A 23,655-nucleotide genomic window follows, 5' to 3' on the forward strand; every position below is an offset into this window, starting at 1 on the left:
GTAATATTTAAGATACACATTGTCTTAATGACTCATGGTAGGTGGATACTGAGCATACTTTACCAATCAAAATCAATTGAAAATTACAAGGTAGTTTTATTTATTGATTTACAATAGTGCATCATTCAATACTCAGCTTTGACATAAAATCCCATTTCCTACTATACTCACTGTGTGTGTGTTAGCACCATGTTACTTATGACAATGGTCATAAATCCCCTCACCTGTGAAGTGGGGAGGTCAAGGCCTGGAGGAAAGACTTGAGAACTTATCTCGTCAACAGTTGTGTTCCCTTGCTAGGAGACCATACGCCCACATTCCCATCAAATTAAAAACTTTTTAAAGGTCTAATCACTAAGGCATAGGTGTTAGCCAGTTAAAGTACTGTAAAAGGTTGTAAATGGCAATATAGTGTGTGTACTGAAAGTCAAATACATATATCCAAAACCTTACTACACTAAAGATATTAAGCACTAACTAGTAAGCAATTAATATCGAAACCCCTGACAAGATATCTTCAATAGTAATAAATATAATGTTTGAATTTTAATGCATGGATCAGTGATTCTACTCAAAAAATGGTGGTAAACTACTGCAGAGCTGCTGGCTCATCACCTTAGTTAGGTGTTTTGTGATCTATATTGTGCAAATGTACATCAGCAATAACCTTCTTACTGCCCTGGACTTGGATTTACAGAAAGTGAGCTAACTGATTATTCGCCTTGGAATTATATAAAAATTATTTTGTATATACAAGTACAGTGAGTGGCCTTGTGTCCAATGCAGGAATTTGTGTTGGACAAAATTAATATTGGACAAACCTATTGGTTCAATAAACTTTTTCTTTTTGAGACATACATCCTTATCAGTCTACAATTATCAGTTGAACAACTACTTGTTACGATTGCTTTTATTATTCATTTCATTTTTTATTGCCTGATTTTCATAGAAAGAAGCATGTGCTGGACAAAATGTGGTTAAAGTTCAGGGCAAGTACTGAATATTGGCGACTGTCAGAGAGTATTGTAAACGTCTGTGAATGGGCCGTTTCCCCAGATTGTAGCAATTTCGGATTCCCAGACAGGTGCTGCCCCATATTAGTTGGAAATTGAAAGTCGAGTAAACCTTAAAAATACAATAAAAATTCTTACATGCATAGACTACATGTGTTACAGAAATTTGTGGATTTGGGCCACTTGTGGGCCACGGTTAGTTACACGTTGGACCATTTTAAATGTGTTACAATAATAATAATAATATCCCAAAATTGCTGCATTGGACACGAAAGGCCCTGGACAAACACACGCTGGATGCAAGGGCACTGTACATATGTGTCAGGACTATCATTTTTGATACATTAAGAAAATAACAAATATATTATTTTTGTAACTTTTTGGATAGTCCACTAAAAATACTTTTCATATTCATCTATTTCATTTCATTTTGAACAATGACTTAAGTATGCCATCTAAACATTTATGGCACAAAATTACTTAGCCAAATTAATATTAACTCTGTGATAAGCATTACTCAGCACCCCACGAAGATTCCATATGTTTTCAAAGTTTTCTGGCTGAGTGTTGTACTGGGAATCTACAGCCTTGACACACAGCTGCACCTTAGACTTACCCTTAGGTACCGGTACTTCTGCTGTCCAGATGGTCCAGCCCCATGCTCGAGGATGGCGTGCTTTATCTGACTCCAGCGCATCAGCTGCCTGCCAGTTTTTGCCTTCGTCACTAGAGACATCAACCCTAACAATCTTCCTGCCGCCACCACTCCATGCATAACCTGCCAAAGAAATGATAATCATGAAATGATCATTAGGAATCATAATATTTTTAGTCTAGAAGACTACTCCCCTTATATTAAAAGTATATTTACCATTACACCCCAGTTTTTTGTATGGCCACAGTATGGGAAGGGTCATAGAAATCCACTTTGAAATCTTTATTCATACCAAAACCAAATCCTACATTAGAATAATTAAGTGTAATGAGACACTAAAGCCTGTTGCTTCACTCACCTCTAATTTTTATTTTGCCATTCTTCACCTTTACTGTCTCTCCTTCTAAGGGTTCACAAATAGCTGAGATAACTGGTAATTCTTGGATTGCAGGAGATTTCTTGAAGTCAACTGTATCCCAATCCACATTGGGTGCAAAGCCTTTGTAATCATTTTGCTGCCAGTGTGCATTAGACTCATCTTTTGACACAATAATTCTCCCTGGAAAGTTTGAAATGAAATTACTTTTCAGCACTTTCATGTTCATTTGTTTTTCTATTGTTGAAAGTAAGTTACAGTTTCATTTTGGGGGGAAATGGTTTTGGTTTTATACCTCAATATGTCGCTGAAACTGAAAATACATTACGATTAAAGCAAAAATCACATGTTTTTATGCAACCAACTGCAGGGTGTATATAATTTACCGAGCCATTTGACATTCCTGGCTCCAACGACCCCAGGAACAATAACTCTGACTGGGTAGCCATGGTCACGAGGGATGGGTTCTCCATTCATCTCATAGGCCAAAATGACATCTCCATGTGGGTCCAATGCTTTTTCAATTGGAATACTACCTCCATATGGCATGCTGGTAGGATCCGTGTCAAGTCCTTCAAACTGTAAAACATGATATCTGTTGGCACAAGTTTTCTTAATTAGCTATACTTCTGACCTTTAAAAAAGTTAAATAATTTGCAAAATCATGATGCTCTGCAGTTTAGTAATACAAGAATATAAGAAATTAGTATTGTTGAAGTAGTATATAGGCTACGGTGAAAAATTAGGTGATGTGAGAGAAAGGGAATTTGTCATGTGACAATCAGGAGGAAAATTTCTTTTAAGCATTGTTTTCCTGAATGTCCATTATGCTTTTAGGCCATTTCCTTATTCCTGCTCTATAACATAACACATGGGCACCATCAACAGGGGTGACGGGGTGACTTCGGACAAAAAGTGGATAAAAAGTTGACATGTTGATGATTCGTAGCCAGTTGCAACAAGCTATTATAGATGATTTTAGTGTCAGAATTTGTCTTTTGCCTTATAATTTTCGAATAAGAATGTTGTTTTCTTGAGACATGTTTCTGTTTTGAAAACAAGCACAATGTGTTTTTGAGATTTTGTAAAATTTACCCCCCCTGGAAAACTTCTGGCAGGAACGATCCGTATTACACACAACATCAAAACTAGAGAAAACAATCAGAAACATGCTTAACTAGAACAGTTAGAATGATTCAAGGGTGCTTAACATCCTACACACCTGTAAATGTCACTTGAATGGAGGCATGTCGAAAAATGGCTCAAAATGGGGTGACTTCGGACACCTAAATATAACTACATATTGTGGGGTGACTATTCTGTTTTGACGGATCCGTCGATATCCGTCGATGTTAATGATGTCAGCGAAACAGCAGCTGCTTGGAACGGATGATCCACTCCATCAGTCCATCGCTCATCATTTGTTGACAAACATATGGACAGCATTAACCACAACGACTTCTTGTATATGTTATTTTGTAGCTAAGTACTTCTATTTCATATTTTCATATGTAAAATATTCAACATCACTGGATTGTCCCCACCACCCCTACCCCGGATCCAAAAGTTAACTTGAGTTCATCTCTGGACAGGCTCCGTTGATGATGTCACTGATGGTCAACGGATCCGTGAAAACGGAATAGTGGGAACCACTATTCCGCTTTCATGGAGCGGAGCCTGTCCAGAGATGAACTCAGTTAACTTTTGGGTCCGTAACGGCGGTGGTGGTGCCAGTCCAGTGATGTTAAATGTTCTACATATCATGAAAATATGAAATAGAAGTACTTGGCTACAAAATAACATATACAAGAATAAATTTCTAGTGAAATGCATCATGATAAAATCTGATAAACGAGATGTAAAATAGTGTGCACTTTGAAGAGCCTTAACACACTTGAATGTTGCCCTACCATTATAAAAACTTCTTGTGGTGATTATGTGATCATTAGTGAAAAAAAAAAAAAAAAAAAATAGAAAAAAAATTATTGACCATTTTTTACTTCCCTGCTACTACTGACCTGGAATGTGGGAACTTCTCTCCCAAGATTTTCCCCCCGGTTCAACAGTGTCACCCCCAGAATGTGCCAACAGGCTCAGATACGTAAACCCAATGAAATATAGCCACTGTCCGAAGTCCCCTCAGACATGTGGTGACTTCGGACACCCATATTTTTTCAACTAGCACAAAAACTATTAAGTTTCGTGAAAGTGTTACACCATGTAATGATAGCCCTTAACAATACAGAGTAAATGCACACTCAGCATAGATTCTAGGCCTAGAAACAAAAATTTCATAACCAAAAAACCCTTGAAAACTGTCCGAAGTCACCCCAGTTGACAGTAGTAAAAAAAAAAAAAAAAAAAAAAAAAAAAAACCCTCTTTACAAAATTACCATTTTGCATCATCATAATATTTCCAAACCATCTCAATGAAGTTAGCTTATCCATTAACTTCTTTACATTTTACATCTCTTGCTCTAACATCCATACCACACCTGTACTCCTTTAGATTATTCATACCACCCCACCTCATTAAACCACATCCTCTCAAGTAATTTATTTCTACTAAACATATTCTTGCCTATTTTGAGTTACTCCATGCCTATGTTTATTAATAATCACAGCTTGGAGAACTAAACTACACCTCAACTCTGCCTTCACCTCCATGCTTACATTTTTACCTCTCATGATTCTCTTGACTGCCAATGGTTTGCCTTCCCATTACTGCCCTCTCCCTCACTTCTCCCTTCATGCTCCCATACTAAGAGAGAGATTTTCCCAGATATTTAAATCTTTCACTTCCTCCATCTTTCCCCTCAGAGTTTGCCAAACACCTAGTAACATTCAGTCTACACATTCAATACATCATTGCAAAAACAATCACTTCCATCTGTTTTCTCTCAAAAATATTAGAAAAAAATACAAAATACATTCACTGGTTTTCTTTTCCTGCAACTATCAAACTCATGCACATCTTTCTTAAGCTTTTTCATGTTAAATATTCCTCTTATAGCACCTAGTTATTTTGCTTCCTGGACCATATGAAAACATCCTTAAAAGAAAAGAAAAAAAAATATGATTTCTAAAATGTAGAGCACTAATGAATGCAAGCAAAATCTGTAAACACAGTGTAGCTCTAAACCCACCTGCACATGCACAGCACTTGTCTTGCCATCTTCAATCCCCATGTCTTTGAGGACGTCACACAATCGTGCTCCACTCCAGGTTGCATTTCCAACGGCTGCTTGACCCCAGCTCAATCCTTTAACTGGTTTAACCTTTATGAGATATATAAACAAATTTTTCTTACAATAATGGAAATTATAAGGACTGATGCTGTAAAAAAAAATGGAATTGTGTGGCCAAAAGAGAGGGTTAGATTCAGATGAAGAGGTGTCTTAATAGTTCCCTCTTGAAAGACTTCAATTTGTAGTCAGATTGAAATACAGAAGAAGGAAGACTGTTCCAGAGTTTAACAGTGAAAGGGGTGAAAAAAATGAGGATGCTGGTTAACTCTCATATAAGGAATTTGAATAGCATACATGACACACACACACACACACACACACACACCTAGTGGTGCCTAGTAGTAGTATTTACAAGGGACCTGGGTGATGTTCACTGTGGTTCCCATCTCCTATTATTGACTGGTTGTAAGATGAGTGGGAGGGAGGATGATTTGGAGTCGATAACAATGAGGAGAAGAAGAGAAGGACCACATGATCATAGAGATGGTAACAGAGGAGGAAGGAAGTGAAGGGGATGAATCATATAAAAGAAACAAGTTAAACTATAGGAAGGCAGATGCAGAAAACCTCAGGAAATACTATGGAGAACTGGACTGGGATGAGTTAAAGAGAACAAGTGAAGTGCAAGAAAAGTATGATATTTTCATGGAGGTGTATAAATCAGGAGTGATGAAATTTGTACCAGAATACAAACCTAAAGAAAAAGGAAAAAAAGGACGTGTTTAATGCAAAATGTGCTAAGGCAAAAGAAAAAAAAGAGACAAAGCATGGAAAAGACTGAAAAGAAATAAAAAACGAAGGAATAAAGAAGATTTTAAGGTAGTGAGAAATGAATACGTGAAAATAAGGAGAGAAGAGAAGGGATATGAAAAGGATATTGTAGAAAAGTGCAAGGAACCTAAACTGTTTTATAGATTCATAAATGGAAAGATCAAACCAAGGGAAACAATGGAAAGATTGAGTGACGGGAATGTGATAATCGAAGATCCTAAAGACATGACTGAGCTACTAAACAAAAAGTTCCAGCAAGTTTTTACAAAAGAATCAGAATTCAACAAACCACAAGAAAACAAGATAAATGTTCATATGGAAGAAGTCATAGTAAATAAAGAGGAAATATATAAAATGATGAGGGAACTGGAAGAGAGGAAAGCAGTAGGACCAGATGGAGTCTCAGGTTATATTTTGAAAGAATGTAGAAATGGGCTGGTTGGACCGGTATACGATACACAACTGGCGTAGTGCCAAAGGAGTGGTGGAGGGCCGAAGTGGTCCCCATATACAAAAGTGGAAAGAAGGAAGAACCCCTGAACTACAGACCCATATCATTGACCAAAGTAATATGTAAAATATGTGAGAAAGTGATAAAGAAGCAATGGACAAGTTTTCTAGAAGAGTATAATATAATCACAAGTAAACAATATGGCTTCAGAAAAGGGTGCTTATGTGCCTCAGGGATTGGTATTGGCACCAGTACTTTTCCTAGTATATGTAAATGATATGACAGAGGGAGTAAACATTTATATGAGCCTGTTTGCAGATGACTGCTAAGACATATAAAAAACCGTAAAGACTGTGAAATTCTGCAAGATGACCTGAACAAGATTTGGCAATGGAGTATTGAATGGGAGATGGAATTCAATGTGAAGAAATGTCATGTAATGGAAATGGGAAAGAGTGAAGGGAGACCAAAATGGACATATAAAATGGGAAATGGAGAAATATTAAAGAAAGTTTAAGAAGAGAGAGATCTGGGAGTGACAATACAAGATAATCAACAGCCTGAGTCATGTTAATTGGATATTCAGTGATACATATAATATGGTGAGAAATATAGGATTAGCATTCCACTACATGGATAAGGATATGATGAAAAAGTTAATAACCACTATGATTAGGCCAAAATTGGAATATGCGGAGGCGGTATGGTCTCCCCATAAGAAGACACATAAAAAAACTAGAAAGAATACAAAGGATGGCAACAAAAATGGTTCCTGAGGTGGAGGGATTGACATATGAAGAAAGATTAAAGGAAATGGACCTACCAACACTCGAACAAAGAAGAGAAAGGGGAGACCTAATACAAATTTATAAATTATTGATGGAAGAAGTAGATAATGAGGAGTTACTACTAAAAAAAGGAATAAACACCAGGAACACAAGAGGACACAGTAAAAAATTGAGGAAAGGAAGATGCTTGAGACATAAAGAAATATAGCTTCCCACAAAGAAATATAGAGGATTGGAACAGAATAAGCGAGGATGTAGTATCGGCGAAGAGTGCAAAGCTTTAAGGAAAAGTTGGACAAATACAAATACGGAGACGGGACCACACAAGTGTAAGCCCAGGTCCTGTAAAACTACAACTAAGTAAATACAACTAGGTAAATACACACACACACACACACACACAAGTTGTTTGGAGAAACCTACAGGATGATGCAAAATATAAGGGTATCATTCCATTTTATGGACAAGGAAATAATTAAGAGAATAATAACAACAATGATAAGACCAATGCTTGAATATGATGCAGTTGTGTGGTCGCCTCATAAAAAGAAGGATATCAGGAAGCTGGAAAGGGTACAGAGAATTGCAACTAAAATGGTCCCAGAACTCTCAAATATGACATATGAAAACAGATTGAAGGAGATGGACTTGACGACGCTGGAACAAAGAAGAGAGAGAGGAGATCTGATCATGCTGTATAAGTCGGTAAATAAGTTTGATGAGGTGGGTAGAGATAATCTCTTCTTAACTGTGAGAATGCAGGGGCTGAGAGGACATAGGAAGAAACTTAATAAAGGAACCTGTTTGAGTGACTTAAAAAGTATAGTTTTCCATATAGAAGTGTTGACTTAAAAAGTATAGTTTTCCACATAGAAGTGTTAACACATGGAACAGCTTGCGGGAAGAGGTGGTGGAGGCGAAGTGTCCAACATATGAAGGAAAGGCTGGGTAGATATGGAGACGGGACTATTAGAACTTAGCTCGGGTCCGGTAGACTACAAATAGGTAAATGCAAATAGGTAAACACACACACATTCATTAACTTGTAAACTGCAGTGGGGGGTTGCAAGGCACACAGGCCCTGTGTGGATATATAGTGAAAAAGATGAGTATTACCAAATTGGTAGTAATGTACTTCAATGTCTTTGAAATAGAATCCTGCATCAAGCCATAATTTAATATTCATAAACAATGTGTTTTTTGCATGGTTGTGGTCAAAAGTTGTATGTGTGGTGCAGGGGGTACTTAAAGTTAAAGTTAAAATTTCCTATTACAGTTTAAGAAAAATAGACTTCCAATGTATAAAATTAAATGTTAAGATCTGCAGATGAATACAGTGACCTGTATCAACAATAGTAAAGTGCTAAAAGAATACCAACCTTGATCATTTCTGACCTGCGGTTGCCAGCACACATGACAGTGGCAGTGATTGTCTGTTTGGGATACTTTTTTATGTCCTTCAAGGTCAGTGTCTTTTCTTTCTGTGATTCTTCATCAAACAACTCCAGTTCATATGTTGATGCATCAATGTCTGGCACAGGCAGATGATTACGCACATAAAACAACTCACTAGAAGAAAGAAAAGAGCAGAGCATAAGTTTGTTTCTTTTACATAAGTAATATACTTTCTTCTTATACTTTATCATACTTCTAATACCTTCTTCTTATACAATAGATTTTTGCTAGTTATGATGGGGTGGCCTTTGTAAACATTTACACTGGTGAGGAGGGTAATGAACCCAATGTGTTTCTCAATGTTTATGATGTTTGTTTATTTACCAGTACCTCATAATGATCTCTCTCATTGTACATCATTTAAGAAACTTCAGATTCAGTGACTACTTTCAGTAGTTACTTGAATAAATGAATTGCAATTGAAGACAAAATATTCAAAATAATACATAATCAGAATTTATTCAATAAATAGACCGTATTGGCTATACACTCAGCACCACACAAGACCACCCGGAGAACTGTTAAAGAGGTACTTTTCCTGGTGAACTCTGTTCTTTTTCTATTTTGGGATTCAAAAATACAAGTTGCTGTTTGGTGTAAAATATCCAAACACAGTACCTGCTTGTCAGGAAAAATATATTTTACCAATTGCTCATGGATATTAAGGTCTGCTTCTACTTATGGTATATATGACCATTGAGTGACAAATATAAAACGGGCCCATATCTACTTTGTGAACAGCCCAATACTGACTACAGGCAATATGAGATATTTCATCTCCTGAATATTTCATTCATGGCTGTAGTTTGCCTTCGTGCATCTGTAGTATAATTTAATTTGATGTTAGATGTGTATTATTTCAATCCGGTCTGGTTATTTCAACTTTTTTTTTAAGTGCTTTACAAACACAGGGTTGCAGCTGAAATGCCAGAATTTATCTCTTTTCTACACTTCCACACGACCACCGCGTGTAACGAAACACACGAGAAATTAATCCAGATAAGGAAAGGTTTGCCGGCGCCGGGGATCGAACCTGTGACCAGTGTAAAGGGAGAGCCACTCCTTTACCAGTCGGCCAAATAGGTACCCCCTGGCTAAGTGAGTTATGGGAGGCTCGCCCATCAGGCAAGTCAGCATTACATGGCTCCCCATTCCCATTTAGATTAATTTGTGTGTGTTGAGTTCCCATTTTCTATGAACTTCGGAGAGCATGGGCCATCACTCTACCTGTTACCCTCTCGGGGTGACACAACAGAACCACAGGAGAGGATGCCACCGCCTTGCCACCAGTGAAATGCCCGAATTTTCTCTTTACTATGCTCCCACACGACCACCGCGTGTAATGAAACACACGAGAAATTAATCCAGACAAGGAAAGGTTTACCGGCGCCGGGGATCGAACCCGCAACCAGCGTAACGGGAGAGCCACTCTTTATCCAGTCGGCCAAAGAGGTACCCCCCTGGCTAAGTGGGTTATGGGAGGCTCGCCCATCAGGCAAGTCAGCATTACACAGTAAGCAACATCGAAATTGTGCAGAGTTGGTAAACAAAGGGTAAAGTATCCCCATTGTGAACTGATAGCAAATATGGTCTGTTGAAGAGACTATGTTAAATTGCATAAAATAAAAAGGGTTATCATTGTAATAATAAAAAGATTGTTAGATCGGTTGAGATTGTTACTTAGGTAACAATATGAGATATTTCTTGCAGGGTAGGCGGTGGCTGAGTGGTTAGTGTGCTGGGTTCACATGCACCACGCCATGGACAACGTCGGTTCGAATCCCCACGCTACCACCTGGGATTTTTCAGTCACCGCCGAGTGGCCTAAGACCACCCATCAACTCGGACTCTAGAAGAAACCGTCCAGTGAATCAAGAATGAGTTCCGGGGGGCAGCATGAGCAAAGTATAACTGGCGCCACTATAAAAATTGCCTGCGCCACGACGGGCTTGAGCCGACCATCTGGCCCCTGTAGAAATGAGTGTGAACTACAAAATGAAACTAATGCAACTAAACTACTGGTAATAATGACTTGTTCTCATCAGCATTCATTAAACTCTGAGAAAAATTACTTTGGGGTGATGAGGTTGTCTACGAGAAGTGATAATGGTGGTTCAGCATTGAAAGGCTGTTTGGATGATGGCTTCAATGTGATGTGTCTTCTGGGTTCATTGGCATAAGGATCGTCCATGTTCTTGACTGATTCACCAACATCCTGAGCTGCCAGGTTTCCTAAAAACAGGAAATACATAGTGTATTAGCAAATTTTGCATAACTGAAAAGGTAGAGCCAAAGAAATAAACATTGTATTTGGAGGGAAGAGAATGATAGCACATGATGGGAGGGAGGAGTGAAGGAAAATACCATTCGAGGTACTTAGGTGAAGGAATGAGGCAGCATTTTTTTGCCTAGATGAAAGGAGTGAATGAAATCAAATTGGAATACGAGGAAAATATGGAACAATTTAAAAAAAAAGGGGAAGAAAGTGGTGAAATTTGAAAAGGGAGAAAAGTAAGAGGCAGCATCAAACAAGACAGTGTGGAGAAAAGATGACAGTAGCTTACATAATGAAGGTGCAGAATGGTGTACCCAAGATGGATCATACTCACTCATGATGATGATCCACAGGTCAATGTGGAGAAGTCGTTAATCGCATATGCCAAAACTAAAAACTTTAAAGATATGCCCATCTTTCAATACATCTAAATCTACATTATTATGTATTTATATGCCAAAATCCACAATAAAACATCACTAAACACACAAGTACCAACACTCACCAATCCTGTACTGCTCAAACAAGTCCAACACATGAGGATTTTTGTGTACTGCATACAGAGCCCAGAAGGGTTCCACTGATCCTCCAGCACCCAGAAGAATTTTGTCCCCACCTGAATCATCCCACATGTGAAAAAAAAGGTTAAAATGAAAAATAATACTTGATAAACAAATACTGTAATGACTTGAAACTATCAAAGTAAACAAGAGTATAATTTAAATTCTTCCATCCACATCAAAGAAAACCGCTCTGATACCCTGATACCGAGATGGTTTGGACATGTGATGAGAATGGGGGAGAATGAATTTGTGAAGAGAGTGTATGAGGGAAGGATTAAGGGAGAGGGTGTCAGGGGAAGACCACCTGTGAAGTGCATCAACTGGGTGAGCGAGTATTGGAGCGAGAGAGTTGGAAGTAGCAGGATTGAGTGTGCTGAGAGGGAGTACCAGAACAGAAGAGAAGAGTGGGTAACAGGAAGATGATGGGCCATGCTCTCTGAATTTCACAGAAACTGGGAAGTTTCAGTGACAAACACACAAAAATTAATCTAGATAGGGAAGGGAAGTTGTGTAGTGCCATGACCTGCCTGATGTGTTCTAAATTTGTAGGTATTTAAGTCTTGCATTATAATGGTCTACTGTATTCAATATGAATGCCAAGGATTTATCAATATTCCTAAAAATGCTTGGCTTATTGCATTTTTGAATAATTGTTGCATATATGAGAACGCTGCTCTACACACTCGTGTTTGGGATTCATGAGCATAGAATGACATTTCTATAAAGACAGACAGTTTAGGGTTTAGCAACAGACTCTTCACAATATTAAGTGTTGAGCTATTAGGAAAAGGCAGCTATATGGTACACGGTACATAAAATGTAAAAGCTATATTATATGTATCACTTTCATAAATGACCTCTAAGTAACAAGTCCATAAACTTCTGACTTAGCAGCCTGCAGTAACCTTTTAAATCCACATTTTAAGCCTGCAGTCTGGGTTTACAACAACACTACAGTTGAAATTATAGGAAACAAGCTTTTCAAGTTCAGAAGCATTACTTATGCAGCAATTCAGTAAATAAACACTGAAAATTGTGTAATATACACAGAATTTCCAAATTATCTTTGCCACATTTTTTTTTGGTGTGTGTGTGGAGGGGGAGGGGGGGGGGGGGGGAGAAAATGTCTGATTTATTGGTCAGCTGGTGGAAAATTTTTACAATACACTTTACTGTGGATACTGTGCTTACCTGGATGCTTAGCAATGAAGTCTGTTATGTCATATACTCCAGATCCGAAGGACACCCACACTCTGTCCTTTATGGTGGCATGTTTTGACACATCTTCAAGTGTGTACTCTGGTAGTCCATTCTGGTACACACCATACTTTTGTGTCTCATCTGCAGTCTCTAACTTGGCTGCTGCTGTCAGTAAGTAAAAATGAAAAGAACGATCACTGAATGGTGTTTATCACTATTATCTGTTTAGCATCAGGTTTTCCCATAATTTCTTATGAGGTTAGACATTGATGATATGCTTTCAACTATTTTTGTCATTTTTCATGAAAAAAAAAATAATAATAATAATAATAATTACCTGTTTGGTGATTGTACTTCATCCACAGAGCAATGCCAGCACCAACACCAGCCAATGTTGCCAATACTTGTTGCTTGTGTCTTGTTTGCTGCTGCTGTCCACTCCACTCCCTCTGGTGGTTGTGGTGACTCCCCAACAACCGGACTCCCAAGGCTCGGCAGCTAACATGATGACCCTCCAAGAGCCTGATGGTGTTGTAGATAAAATTCTTTAATCAACAAAGAGCCTCTGACACATGGACATCAACTGAATCTAAGAAGGTAAGGATAGAGGCATTAGGAATTATTTACTAGAGGAAAGAATATGGTTTAAAGACTGACTGATTATACAATCATGGAAAAACAACTGCCATGGTCATATGGGCTGGTGTACCGTAGGTAAGTAATAAGTTCACAGGTGTAGTATGAATGTGAAAGAAAGAGGTGAAGAATATGGAAAGGTGGAATAGGAATAACAAGTTCAATGAGATGGTTTGAACACTGCTTTTCTCATTTTTATCAAAAGGTTAGTTCAGTATTTATCCTACAATGGTCTCTATCAATTAATTCCTTTTCATTAACATTCCATGTAATAAAAATGAAAATACCATCATTGCAGAGTCCATATATATTATTCAGAGTGAGGATAGTGCTTACAAACTTTGTAAGAAATATTTTTGGCTTGGAAGTTATGAAGCACATTTTGTTTGTTTGTTTCCAGAGTAGTGGGAAAAGAATTATATTATTTATATCTTTTGTAATCACCTTAGATTACTTTTTCTAATCCAGTACAGCATTTTGCTTTTTCAAATGGGCCTGTTTCCTTCGTCAATGTGGTAGAACTAAAGTGGAGGACAAGTACCGGCACTGTCATTACAGTACTGTGTTTTCACAACTAACCCGTTTTATATTTTGCATGATACATTTTATGATGTCACGTGGCTGTAGTTTTCCAGCAATCTGATGCACCTGGCAATGAGCATTGCACTAACCTTGGCAAAGATTCTTTTGTGGCCTTGGGTGATCTTCCCATGAGGAGAAAGGGTGACAAGAGATATAGAAATGAATTGATAAAAATTCAGTCTCTTTAGAATATGCTATCAATTAACCACATCAACAAACTACAGAGCCAAATTAGCTTTCGTAATGCAACATCCACGTGTGAATAGGAAGTCATTGCCACACAACTAATCCCAAAAGTTTTACCCTCTCCCTCACCCTCTAATTAGTGTAATGCATACATAAGTATGATTTTGGCTACAGGGCAGTGTGTTTGTGAACACTGTCCTAACCACAGATGTGTGTGTAAGGAAAATAATGGAAACATTTCTCATCCCCTCCCTGCAAGTAATATTATAAATCTGGGTGGTGGGTCCAGCTCACAAAACTATACGGTAGCATCCTTTCATCTGGCAGCAGACACTTTGGAAAGAGATCTATTAGTAAAAGGCGGAAAGAATGGAAATAGCTGGAGTGGCATGCCTGTGTGAGGAGTGAAGATGATCATAAATGGTGTGAGGGTGATGTGGCATTGGTGATGATTAGTTGAAGCTTACATTAAAACACCCTACAATGGTGTAACCACAAGAAGTGACTGAAAGGCCCCCTAGAGTTTGAGAGTAGAGTAATGAAGTAATAGTATAATTCACTTGACTAATATGCACCAGCCATGTAATGCTCACCTTCTTAATGTTAAACGAGGAAGCATTACTCACTTGCTTTTAATCTGAAAAATAAAAGATAAAAATCATCTTGCATTTTGAAAAATTATGATAATGATTCCTTGATAGGGAGTGTTGGTAGTTAGATAAAATCAAAAATATCACTGATTTATAATTTATGATATCAAATAATGGACATACATATTGTAGAGGGCTAATATACTGATGTTTTTTTTAACATAGAAAGCAATGTTAGGTACCGGTATGTATATTCAGTTAACTCAAATTCTCTATTAATTTAGCCAGGCCCTTGTTGATAAAAAGAAAATCCTGATAATGTGAAAGGAATTCTTATGACTGAACAAGTAAGAATGAAAACTAGACTTGTATTGGTATGACAAATTGTTTGAATCATTCTAATATGTAAACAACATCCTACATCAATATGTGCCTTGAAACAGGCCACATTATCATTCACATATCATTTATACTGCTGCACCAAGCCCTGTCATTATTTGCCCCCCAAGCATCACTAATGAGCTATGATGCTTTATAATCCATCAATAGGAAGGGAAAGATTGGCACAAACAAATTCTAAGAGAAAAATACCTCTGGCTTGACTGCTGTGCTAAGTAGAAAACGTCTTAAGATTTCATGCATAAGCAGATCTCATTTTTGTATAAATCCCCATTAGGTCTGTTAACTTGCATAACTAGTAATTCCAGTTGTCACTTAGTTAACTCCTGAACTATGGTGCCATTACCACAAGAACACAACCATGGTACAATACCACAAGAATGCTAGTGAATCACAGTACCTGCACAGAAGCAATAGATGCAACTGAAGACCTTCCCCCTGTGGTAAAAGGATGTCTTTCCCTTGAAGGACAAACTATCCTGCTACTGAGCAATGGTTGATACAACAGTACCGGTATCGTATGTTATCTTGCTTTCCTCATTAACTGAAAAGTAATAAAGGTGAACAAACCTTGTGAGTGGAGGGAGGGGGGTCTATTGGGTACTTCTGTCTTATCATGATTGATAGTGAACCAAACCTGACATAACCTTCACCCTTCACCATTATCTTGCTCAATATTTTTTCATGTTCCACCTCTAAATTACAATTCAGGGAAGTGTATTCAAATTCTCAACTATAATTTTGAGACGAAGTATTATCTGATGGAGCCGCATAATGCTTCTACACAATTACCCAATTATCTGTAAAGCTACCAAGCTAGTAGAAACGAACCTTTCGACATCTAAACAGTTTGTCTCCTTACCTAAATAATCCGCTTGGGGAATCCTTAACCAGAAAGGACACTCAACAAGAATGTAAAACAAACCTTTTGGACTAAAAAGAAAAAAAAAAAGTAAAATGTTGGAATTCGATAAGGTGTACCGAATCTTCAATGGTTGTTGAGTGCTTAGTCAAAGGGAAGGAAGGAGGAGGAGCCAGGGGAGGAATTCGAAAGCAACAAGTGATAAGTGCTTGGGGGTAGTGCGATTGTTATGGGTGTTATGAGTAGCATTGTTATGAGTGTTCAGTAGGATTGTATTGTTATGAGTGTTCAGTAGGACTGTAATGTATAGGATTGTAATGTGTGTTCAGTCAATGGGAGGGAAGGAGAATGAGGAGGAGAAAGACGATCCGAGGGAGAAATTCGAAAGCAACAAGTGACAAGTGCTTGGGGGTAGTGGGAGCGTTATGGGTGTTATGAGTAGGATTGTTATGAGTGTTCTGTAGGATTGTTGTGTGTTCAGTCAAAGGGAGAGAAGGAGGATGTGGAGGATGAGGCGGGGGAGGAATGCAAAAGCAACAAGTGACAAGTGCTTGGGGACGTAGGATTGTTATGGCCGTTATGGGTGTTGAGTAGGATTGTTGTGAGTGATTCGTAGCACTGTTATGAGTGTTCAGTATTGTTATGTGTGTCAAGAAGGATTGTTGTGTGTGTTCAGTTAAAGGGAGGGAAGGAGGAGGACGAGGCGGGGAGGAATTCGAAAGCAACAAGTGACAAGTGCTTTAGGGCGTAGATTTATGAGTGTTGAGTGGGATTGTTGTGTTTATGTAAGATGGTTGTGAGCGTTCAGTCAAAGGGAGTGAAGGAGGAGGAGGAGGATGAGGAGGCGGGTGAGGGAGAAATTCGAAAGTACCAAATAAGTGCTTGGAGTCAGTAGAATGAGCATCTCAAGTAAGTCAAAGGAAAATCTAAGAAAAATCTACCCCTTCCGTATGAGAGTGGGTGTAATCTGACGTGGTAACAAGTCGCCTATATGAAAAACGAAGCCTTGACTGTCCATGACCACGCAACTGTTATCTTCCCTTAGAGATGTGTATGGGAAGGATTAAGAAGAGGTACCATTCATTCACACCGCTGTCAATTCACAACCCTTGAGTCTTGTGCCGCGTTCGTCCTCCCTGCCGATGGACGAGTAAGGTTTCCACAAGACAATGTCATTAACCTCGCTTACCTCAGGGCCAGCAAGTGTCCGAACCGAGCACAAGACACTACTACGCGGTGTCGTGAAGGGACCTGACGGGACAGGGCCAGCTGGGGCGGTGTTTTCAGACGCTTCCACCTCCCACACCAACTATTTCCAAAGGCCGAAAGGGAGATTAATCGGGTTTTCATGAGTTTTTTCACATTCATGGTACAGAAAAAGGGTCACACTACCACCAGGATCATTGAACTAGCCCTGAAAATGCCCAAAACACCCATGAAAGCCTTGTCATATATGTGTACTTAGGCGACGAAATGTTTGAGAAGGTTGCCACGTTGCCACTTGCCGGAGTATCCAGCTAGGTATTGTTTTTTCCGCTTATTCCATGGAAGCTAAATTGATTACATTTTTTTGATTTTGTTTGTTTCTTTGTCCTTTTCCTTAAATAGGTTGTTGGTTCTTAGTGAAGGCCATTTAATATGTTGCTGAAGAACGGGGTGCTCCGTGAGGTGGGTGTTTGCTCGCCGCGCCTCGTCTTGCCTTTTGCCTCTTTGCATGGCAGTCAGCCACGAGTGTGCGTGGCGGGGTTGCTGATTATTGCGCAATAAAGGATTCCAGCATGACATCACGGTGATCGCCTGAAGGATTATTTTTTCATCCTAGGTTTATATTTAACGATTGACAAAATGGCAGATGAGGATTTGCTTTCAGAGGATGTCTTGGAAGAAAGTTTTACGCTGTAAGTATTAACTTTTTGACCAAAGTCACTTGTAAGTGACTTATTTACTTTTTGACAATGCAGCGTGCAGCGAAGTCAATGTCCTGGCCCCCGACATATATATATATATATATATATATATATATATATATATATATATATATATATATATATATATATATATATATATATATATATATATATATATATATATATATATATATATATATATATATATATATATATATATATATATATATATATATATATATATATATATATATATATATATATATATATATATATTCTTCTTGGTCCTGGCCGTAACACTAAATACCTATCATGTATCACTCAACAGGTAAATTGTTAAATAGATGCTTGCAAAATACATTTTATCCAATAGATCGGCAACCTGTCAAATTCATATTATAAAAGGTAATACTGTCAATACCTTGCCAATTTGCTGTAACCCTACTCAAAAATCCTTCAAGATCTTCTTTTTATTGACGAACATAATTTTGTGTATTTTTCTTAATTGGCACAGCCGAGGAGCGGAAAAAGTGAGGTCAATCTGGTTCGGCCGGCGGCCATTAAAGGACTGGCAGAAAGCAGCAGGTGACAGCCGCTGCTCCCTTGCAGGTGAGGTGTCACTATACTGGGATACAGGTTACTGCCATGTTGCAGGACAGAGTTAAAGAAAGGAGTCGACAAACATATACAAAACTAATAAATTTCACTGGCCAGGCATACACACTCTCTTTCTCTCTATCTCCATGTACTGTACATATAGTCATTTAAGTATTAAATTTTTAGTATCTATAATTTACTTTTTAACGTATTACTTATATATATTTGTCTTCATTAAAGTTAAAATAATATAATAGCTACATGTGTGTAATACTCATCCAAACTCCCTGGGCCGTAATCTCTGGAGGCTAAGAGGGCTGTAGCCCCCCAATATTTCCTATATTGGCCTCAAAATGCCCCTAAAAAGTGCTTGATAAAAAAAAAAAAGTATCATCGTTCATTAACAATTTTGATCTGTCTACATTCGTGAAACCATTAATATTTTAAAACATTCGATCAGTTTTCCTCAGAGGCGACGTTTCTCAAGAGAGAACATGTTAAAGGTGGAAAGCCTTCCTTCGTAGGATTTGTTGCGCAAGGAATTAAGGGATCATTTTTGTTGCCCGACACTGAACACCTTCTAATTTAGCAATGTCCTTTCCATGGTGAGGAGATCAAAACTGTGCCGCATATTCCAAGTGGGGTCTGACTGTCACTAAACTATTGTAGAGCAAAGTATTACATCTTTATTCTTGAATAAAAAGTTTATTTTAATGAAGCCCAACATTCTGTTCGCTTTATTTGCTGCATCGATGCATTGCTGAGAATTTGAGGTTTGACGCGATTTCAGGTCCTTAGAGCATTGATCGCTTTTGAGTTTAACCCCGCGCATTTCGTAATCGAACTTCTTATTTCTTGTTCCAACTTTAAGGATGGCACTTGTCTCTGGGAAAACAGTTATTAACAAAGGCGTCAATACGCCCTAAATCGTTATTTAGTGTTAATTTAATGTTTCATAACCATGAGATAAGATAAAAAGTACAAACGACTTGAAGGTCCAATTTTTTTGTTGCCTCCATAACGCTGTGCCGACCCAATCCACCGAAAGACTTCTTGACGTAACCCGTTGGCAATAATGGCATAACCCGTTGCCCTGCACTACGCTACCTCAGTTTGCAGGTGCTTACCTAAAGCTTTGAAAGGGGGGTGGGATCTTTTCCACTAAATATGGACCTTTGTAGCCACTTGGGGGGTGGGGGTTACCCCCCCCCCTCCCACACCAGGTACGGTCCTGGGTTTGTGAACTTTTCTAAAATCTCGGTTTTCTCGCCACACGGATGAACAGACTGCACGTATCAACCAATATTAATCAATCAATCGAAGCGCATAAATGTTACATCCTTTTCTGATGATCATCTACTTAATTAGGCTTTATAACGTCTTTAGTCATTAATTGATTGATTAATTGATAAGTTTATTGCTGCAGACACAACAAAGGAGACCCTTAATTGTGTCAAGCCGGTTTTTGGGAATTCCAGGGGGTAAGAAAATATAATTATATATTAGAATGAATCCGGTTATCTTCCTAGCTGAATATATATATATATATATATATATATATATATATATATATATATATATATATATATATATATATATAAACACACACACACACACACACACACACACACACGAGACAAGGAGAAAGGACTATCCGAGCTTATCTCAGTCCCTGTAAACCACAATAGAAACACACACACACACACACACACACACACATATATATATATATATATATATATATATATATATATATATATATATATATATATATATATATATATATATATATATATACAGTGGTGGGATTCAATTTTTAAGAACAGTTTCTATGAGGGTTTACCAAAATAAGTTATAATAAAAGGTGTTCATTTGGGAAAAATTGAGAACCCTGATTTAAGCTAACAGTAACAACCGCTTCTCGGGATTAAAGAAATTCCAAGAACAGGTTCTTGGAACTGGCTGAATCATATATATATATATATATATATATATATATATATATATATATATATATATATATATATATATATATATATATATATATATATATATATATATATATATATATATATATATATATATATATATATATATATATATATATATATATATATATATATATATATATATATATATATATATATATATATATATATATATATATATATATATATATATATATATATATATATATATATATATATATATATATATATATATATATATATATATATATATATATATATATATATAAAACCACTCAATGCTCAACAGTCCAGTGCATAATAGTTTGTTATGGATTGCCTGATGCCAATCATACCTACAGGCATTGCTTGATCATTGGGCTGTTGCATAATTTTCTATAATGATTCAGGATTCTACTTTGTTTTGACAGAAAAGAAAACATTTCTTATAATGTCACAATTGTGGCATTTTAATAGTACGGTAAGTATTTAGTTTTGGAGAGTTGGTAAGCAAGGCTTCCTACTCCACTGAAACAGTTTCTCTGAGATCATCACCTACATCAAGGAAGGCTTGCACATACTGCACATAAATCTTGTGTGCACTATACCAACATTCCCTTCCTGCACTGCAAAGGACAAACTACCCATGTGCTATGGGAAGGACCGTGGTGAGGTGGCAATAAGTTATGTCATTTTCGTTGTTTATTGAGATAAATGGACTACAAACGTGATATGATAGGCTGAACCTAACCAACAGAGTAAGGATGTGAACCAAGCCTTGGGAACCAGAACAATAACAGCAACTGCGGGTGAGTATGGGCATGTGGATTGATAGCAGCCCGACCCCAGCACTGAACCAGCAGTCACCTGCCACCACCTGGTGCACCACACCTGCAAATGAGAATGGTGCTTCAGAGGCTTTCTGCTGCATAGTGGAAGATGCTGGTGTAGATACTTTTGACTACTTCAGATTTCCTCCACTGAGCAACAGTTCAGATGAGGAGAGCTACTGCCACAGGCAGCACTGAGTGGGGTCAGGGGGTGGCAGGGGATCAGTCGGGCCGCTAGGCTACTGTACTGTGGAAGTCAACGGAAGTGGTATTGAACTGTACGGCCGTAGGGCCTGGATGGGGGATGCGCCGAACTCTGTACAAGAAATGTGCTTTCTAGCAGGTACACTACAAATATAAAAGTGAAATAAAACAACTATGGGTAAACTGTTGCAAGCAGCGGCCTATAACATGTAAATGGTGGCATCCACCCCCAGGCCCAGCACTTCATGTTATGATAAATCAAAAGTAAGGTAGTCTAGTCATAATTATTGCACTGATCTCATACTAAAAATGAGAGACTTACGAGAGGAAATGTTGAGTGACAGTGGTCTCGCCTGGGCCTGGCGCTTCACCTCCTCAAGTGGCCAGGTGAGGGACACAGTGGCACAGGGGGCAAAGGACCACAACAGAAATGCTCACCTCATACATTAATAAATATTTAAAAAAGCTTTTTGTATTAAAATTAATAAAAAAAATATTTTCTGACTAGCATCTGCACAAGTATCCATCGACCCGTGTACCACTGACACCAGATGAGCCCCTCACTCTGGACGAGGGCATCACCACACCCCTCCCTCCCTCCTCCCCTGCCCGGGCCAGCCACCTTGGGAGCACATCCTTCAGTGGGGTAGTTATTGCCAAAAGGACGGTTCTATTTCTCCATAGTTAAGTATACTTTGGGAGTGGGGGTAACGAGGTGCCCTCTGGCCGAGTGCATTACTTGACAGCAAATGGCAACTGCTGAGCCATGGGCCCCAGGTCTCTTTGGCACAAGATACAGTTAGGGCACGAGCGAGACCTTGTCAGGACGCACGAGGTTCTCATTCAGTAGGATCATAAAGTCAGAATTGTTTGTGTGGACATGATCCTCAGTTCTGATGGTGTAACCTAATTTTTGTCTATATGACATGCAGCACACAATTTCATAATTTGGTTGTATCACAAGAATTCCATTACAATACATTTATCACAATACATGTAGCTTTAAAGTGGATTCATCCTTAATGATATGGAATCACCTGTGCTTTAATATTGTGGGGTGAAGTGTACTAATCGATAATATACATATCTGGAGAAAGGCACCAGTCAGGTTGAGAGACACAATGTCCACTGATACTGCCAAGACAACCTCGTACGGACAGATTAGTTGGCTGGGGTCAAGTTACCACAGAATGTATACCAGAAACTCTATACTAATTTGAGTCCTGATATTGAGAGGTTATAATTAACAATTTAAAAAGATCTACTGTACACAGAATGATATGTACCTATCATTCCTGTATCATCACCATTGCCTGTCACAATGCAATATAAATTTCTTATTTCATACAATGTGTGCTCTTGAAGGACACACCCCTTTCAACATTCTTATATCATGCAGGTACCAAAGCCAGCCTCACTGGCCTCCAAACAGGTAACAAAAGGAACACACATGCACAATACTTGGTATTTTCCAGGTACAAACACTGCAGGAATAATTAAGGGCCTTTGGTGAAAAAGGGACATTCAAAAGGTCCATACTTTTAATCACTCAACTGACTAAAACTAGATCTTCGTAAAAACACATCACAAGTGAATAAAATTAATTCTCCATTTGCCACTGGCTTTCATAATACCAGCAGAGCCTTGAACATTCTTCAAGAGCATCCCTATAAACTTTCAAGTTTTGATTTTGTCTGCAGGTGATGCCGGTAGTGGTTTCTGCGTTTAGAGACCGCCGTCTGCTGACCACTGACTGGCTAACACTACTACAGATGGGATGCCCTTCACCTTCACATTCTATCACAGGCAAGTCAAGCACTCTGGGGTCCCCTGTGCTCTACCCTGTATGGTATATATATATATATATATATATATATATATATATATATATATATATATATATATATATATATATATATATATATATATATATATATATATATATATATATATATATATATATATATATATATATATATATATATATATATATATATATATATATATAAAGGAACCAAACCATTGATCATATTGTCTCCCAGACTGTATTTTAAAGCCAAATCATCTCTATGTTGCAATCAGCTGATAATAATGTGACCC

At 37.9% G+C, this 23,655-nt stretch overlaps 2 protein-coding genes and 1 long non-coding RNA gene across 7 annotated transcripts in view; 2 read left to right on the forward strand and 1 right to left on the reverse strand.

Annotated features, from left to right (window-relative positions):
- The window catches only part of LOC127004483 (methanethiol oxidase-like), a 36,342-nt gene extending 25,836 nt beyond the window's left edge, over nucleotides 1–10,506 (forward strand). Inside the window, exon 12 of one of the 3 annotated variants that reach the window (XM_050872251.1) lies at nucleotides 7,935–8,676. In XM_050872251.1, the coding sequence (XP_050728208.1) occupies nucleotides 7,935–8,003 (69 nt within the window). In that variant the 3' untranslated portion in view covers nucleotides 8,004–8,676. Of the gene's footprint in view, nucleotides 1–3,636; nucleotides 4,420–7,934; nucleotides 8,677–10,467 lie in introns of those variants that run through there. The other 2 variants (XM_050872252.1, XM_050872253.1) reach the window with 2 other exon arrangements.
- On the reverse strand, nucleotides 77–17,398 carry LOC127004482 (sulfite oxidase-like). 3 transcript variants are annotated; one of them, XM_050872250.1, is made up of 12 exons: nucleotides 17,240–17,398; nucleotides 15,589–15,732; nucleotides 14,793–14,836; nucleotides 13,133–13,317; nucleotides 12,787–12,957; nucleotides 11,538–11,648; nucleotides 10,830–10,989; nucleotides 8,682–8,871; nucleotides 5,191–5,322; nucleotides 2,431–2,623; nucleotides 2,027–2,227; nucleotides 77–1,791 (listed from the first exon to the last, which is right to left on the reverse strand). In XM_050872250.1, exons 3-12 carry the CDS (start codon nucleotides 14,816–14,818, stop codon nucleotides 1,490–1,492), a joined length of 1,671 nt encoding a protein of 556 aa, XP_050728207.1. In that variant the 5' UTR covers nucleotides 14,819–14,836; nucleotides 15,589–15,732; nucleotides 17,240–17,398; the 3' UTR covers nucleotides 77–1,489. The 3 variants fall into 3 exon arrangements, with proteins under 3 accessions (XP_050728207.1, XP_050728204.1, XP_050728205.1); XM_050872247.1 differs by having other exon boundaries at nucleotides 12,787–12,960; XM_050872248.1 differs by lacking the exon at nucleotides 15,589–15,732 and having other exon boundaries at nucleotides 12,787–12,960; nucleotides 17,240–17,335.
- LOC127004484 (uncharacterized) lies at nucleotides 13,260–23,359 on the forward strand. The gene is made up of 3 exons (XR_007757849.1): nucleotides 13,260–13,392; nucleotides 18,472–18,566; nucleotides 22,064–23,359. It is a non-coding gene; the product is annotated as an uncharacterized LOC127004484 (long non-coding RNA).
- Nucleotides 23,360–23,655: the final 296 nt, after the last annotated feature.

This window comes from Eriocheir sinensis, chromosome 28 (genome assembly GCF_024679095.1).
Source record: "Eriocheir sinensis breed Jianghai 21 chromosome 28, ASM2467909v1, whole genome shotgun sequence".
Classification (NCBI taxonomy): domain Eukaryota; kingdom Metazoa; phylum Arthropoda; class Malacostraca; order Decapoda; family Varunidae; genus Eriocheir; species Eriocheir sinensis.

Excerpts from the sequence above, each read along its gene's own strand:
- LOC127004482 (XM_050872247.1), bottom strand. The coding sequence starts at position 14,818 with ATGCTTCCTCGTTTAACATTAAGAAG. Across the intron at positions 11,649-12,786 it reads CTTCATTGCTAAGCATCCAG|GTGGGGACAAAATTCTTCTG; the intron begins GTAAGCACAGTA and ends GGGATGATTCAG. Across the intron at positions 1,792-2,026 it reads TGGCAAAATAAAAATTAGAG|GTTATGCATGGAGTGGTGGC; the intron begins GTGAGTGAAGCA and ends TTTCTTTGGCAG.